At 25.0% G+C, this 3,756-nt stretch overlaps 1 protein-coding gene across 1 annotated transcript in view; it reads left to right on the top strand.

Moving 5' to 3' along the window:
* Positions 1 to 3,026, top strand: part of LOC111620638 (mitochondrial import receptor subunit TOM70-like) — a 56,895-nt gene extending 53,869 nt beyond the window's left edge. The window contains exon 7 of the mRNA XM_023362612.1: positions 2,865 to 3,026. Within this exon, the coding sequence (XP_023218380.1) occupies positions 2,865 to 3,011 (147 nt within the window). The 3' untranslated portion in view covers positions 3,012 to 3,026. The remainder of the gene's footprint in view (positions 1 to 2,864) is intronic.
* The last annotated feature ends 730 nt before the right edge of the window (positions 3,027 to 3,756 follow it).

Genomic DNA, 3,756 nt, shown 5'->3' with positions numbered 1-3,756 from the left:
AAACAAATATATTTCACTGTCCCTCTTCCTGCCTTTTTTTTTTTTCGGTTTTACGACCCTTTGTCTACATTTCTTATTTCCCTTTTACAACTGTATGCAAATGGATTGCACATGGACCGACAAAACCCCATCTGACGGAGGTTGCAGAGGTCTGATATCACTACAGTTGTGTTTGCGCGTTACATTCAATCATTGCATTTGGTTACAAGTGTAACACATTAAGTCAAGATATTGTGAGCAATTGACCAAAATTGGCTTTGTGATCAACTTGTTGGCCACCCCTACTCTACTGTATTGTTAAGATACAAATATATTTTGAGTTTACCTGTAAACATAAAACATAGACATCTTTAAGAAATTTAAAAGATCTTTATGAGAATTTTGTTATTTATCTTTTTAATTTTTTTCTAAAGAGAATTTATTCAGACTTAAGAAGGAAAAAAAAACCAACAAAAATTTTTAATTAAATTACTATTTCAGCAACCTAATAGTGCTGTTTTTTCCCAAACTTTTTTTTTTAAGTACCTGAAGAAGGATGATATGAGTTTAAAGCATATATTATAGAAATTAAAAATAATAATTACATGTCAGCAGTAACCCACCACTGTAATAGCCAAGGATGTAAAATTTAAAAATAAAAACATTAAAAATAATTAAAAAGGAGTTCAAGAATTTTCCTTTTAAATGTATTAAACATTTTGAAATAAAATTCAAAAATAAAAATTAATAATAATGATGGTATGCAATTATATTCTTCTTGGTATCATTTTTTAACCAGTAGGAGGATCTACGATAATGTTTAAGTACCCTGTAAAAGTTCTTCACTTCGTTTTATTTATATTTTAAATGTGTGTTTATGTTATGGTATGTCTTGTTGCTTTTAATAACATATTTGAAGATTTGAAAGTCAAATGTGTATTTAATAATCTGGTTTGTATACCAAATGTAAGTTTATCCTACTGTTTCCATTTTAATGTCTTAGTTTGTGTTATTAAAATCAAGAATTTATTTGTACCTTTGTTTTGTACAGTTTAATGTATGACAACTGAAGAGAGATTAATATAAGTTCAAAATGAATTTTGTTAAAGGTACTTAAAAAGAATAAAAAAAGAGTGTTATAACATACAGAAGTTGTTGTGATAAGTTTGGGAAAATATAGCACTATTAGGTTGCTGAAATAATAATTTAATACAAATCCAAACAAGAAGCAAAATGAAGAAAAATTTTTAATTTTAAACACACTACTGTACTTAACTTTTATTTTTAAAACAGTAGTTTTATTTATTATGGAACAAAGCACACTTTATTTATATATTTATTTATACTATAATGTATATTCTAAAAACAACTTTAAATTTAAATTTAACTTTAAATTTAAATTTAAATAAAACTTTAAATTTCCACTTTTAAAAGCAATGAACATTCTTGAAGCACATTTGTGAATTGCATTTCTGTTATAAGAAACTTTAATAGAACAACATAAAAGTTTTATAATTTATATTATAATAAACATTTTTGGGGATAAACATAGTGAAATAAAATATATGTTTGGTATTTTTTAATGCATACAGTTTGAATTAACATAAATGTATTCAAACAAAAAGTTCTTATAAAACATTGAGAAAACGGTGTTAATATTTTATCATTTCTTTACAACATTTAGATTAAATCCTGAAATGTTGCTGCTTTCATGGCAAGCAGAAATTCAGATAAAATTGTACTACTATTTTCTAGTACAATTTTAAGGTTTTTTGCCTTTTTAAGATTTCAAAATTACATTAATTTATAAGAATTGTTGTTGTGTACTCTTCAAAATAGCTATTGAAGAGTTAAGGTAATTTGTTCAGGAGTGAGTTTGATTTGAAAGGAAAGAAATGAGCAGTAAAAGCAAAACCAAAAATAAATAGAATAAAAATTATGTCTAAATTTATTTATTTTTAGTTTTGATAAGTATGCATAATTAGATGTAATTTCAAAATTCGATGATTATATATTTAATTAGAAACCTTTTTCCAAATTGATCACTTTAAATATTGAAACTGAGTGTTAGTTTAAAAGTATGTTTTATTGTTAGTTTTGTTTTGACGTATAAAACTTCTGTTTAATAAAAACAAAATAGAATTTTATTGAAACAACAGTATTTGATAAAACTAATGAATTTTGATATTAAATGTAATATCTGTTACATTGTTTCAAGTTATTTGTCCAGTAGTAATAGTAAAATGGTATTTGTGAAATACTTGAAAAATATATTTAAAATGAATTGTGTATTTAAATTCTCTCTTAGCCCAGTTATGGTTAAAAGTTTAAAACTATGCTGTGCTTTAACTAGGCTCTAAATGTGTTTTAATTTTTTATTATATTATATGTTTTTATTTATTTACTTTTAGATTTCTTTATATCAATTAAAGAAATCAAATTAATTTTTTGCTATCTACATCTTTTCATTTAATGATGTCTAGTAGTATATATATTCTATATTTTTGAATGCATATTGTTTTATGTATTATTTTGTAAAATGTTTAATGATTCTAAATAGATCCAAATTATTTAGAATCTTTAAAATTTCATGAAATTCTTGGAAATTCTGAGCATTTCGGTTTTTTTTTTTTTTTGTTATAGAATGAAGTACTACTATGGCATATTTTTCATATGATACAGAAATGATTAATAACAATTTTTAGTTAAATTTAATAATTATTAATTAACTTTCAGATAATTATTTTATCTGAAAGTTTAAATTATTTGACAACAATAAACATATTACATAATCGGAAATAAAGGCAAATTGATTATATAAGATTATAAAAGTTTTTTCAAATGTTAAGCTTTCATAGTAATATATAGATTTTTATTATATATAGTTGCGTGTTAATGCACTTATTAAAATTGGCGCCTTGAAAGTTCAGTATGAACAAATGGAAAATGCTCTGAAAGATTTCGATGAGGCAATCAAATTGGATCCCAATAATGCTGATGTTTATCTTCATCGTGGTCAGGTAAGAAATTAAATAAATAAAACCAGTTTATAATTTTATACTATACTCTGTACAAATTAATTTATATTTATGAATTAATAAAATAACAATTTAAATTTTAAATCCATTGTCATTTTGAATAATTTAAATATTACATTCCTGGCTATTTTATATATGTATATAATACAAGAAAGTATTGTAATCATCTTAAATTTGACTCAGGATTTTTTGCAAATCTTGACATTTTGAGATTCCCTGAACCCCAGAAAGTCAAAAAAGGGTGGAAATTGCATGTGTGTGCATTGGCATTAGGGTTTCTTTCCCGGGATTCCCGCCGTTTATTCCCTACGAGAAAAATCCCGGGAAATTTTATTTTCCCGGGAAATCTCGCATTTCAATAATAATTTATCATGTCAGGTTTTCTTTCTATTATTTATTATACGAAAAGTTGCACCTTGAAGACTCACCTAAGAGAGAAATTTTGAGGTTTCATGTTGCATATTATTACCTATGTTTTACAAGTTTTTACTTGTTAGTTCATGTAATATCTATGTATTGTGTTTGCGCACCATTGAACAGCGGAGCACTCGCTGAAAGTAAAAATCACTCATCGCACTTTAGTTTATTTTTTATTTTATCTTTAGAAATAAAATGGTATTTTTTTTCGTAATCATTAAAACTCCGAATGAAACGCTTTATTTTACTTTCATCTTATAATGTAGGAGAACATAAATTAATTGAGCCTAACGTGTCCGTATGGGTGAGATTGGCCCTACAC

The sequence above is a fragment of the Centruroides sculpturatus genome, unplaced genomic scaffold, assembly GCF_000671375.1.
Source record: "Centruroides sculpturatus isolate CEXI.00-Female unplaced genomic scaffold, Cexi_2.0 scaffold198, whole genome shotgun sequence".
Classification (NCBI taxonomy): Eukaryota; Metazoa; Arthropoda; class Arachnida; order Scorpiones; family Buthidae; genus Centruroides; species Centruroides sculpturatus.
Note: the sequence above shows the minus strand (reverse complement) of the source record. Positions and strands in the feature narration are given on the sequence as shown.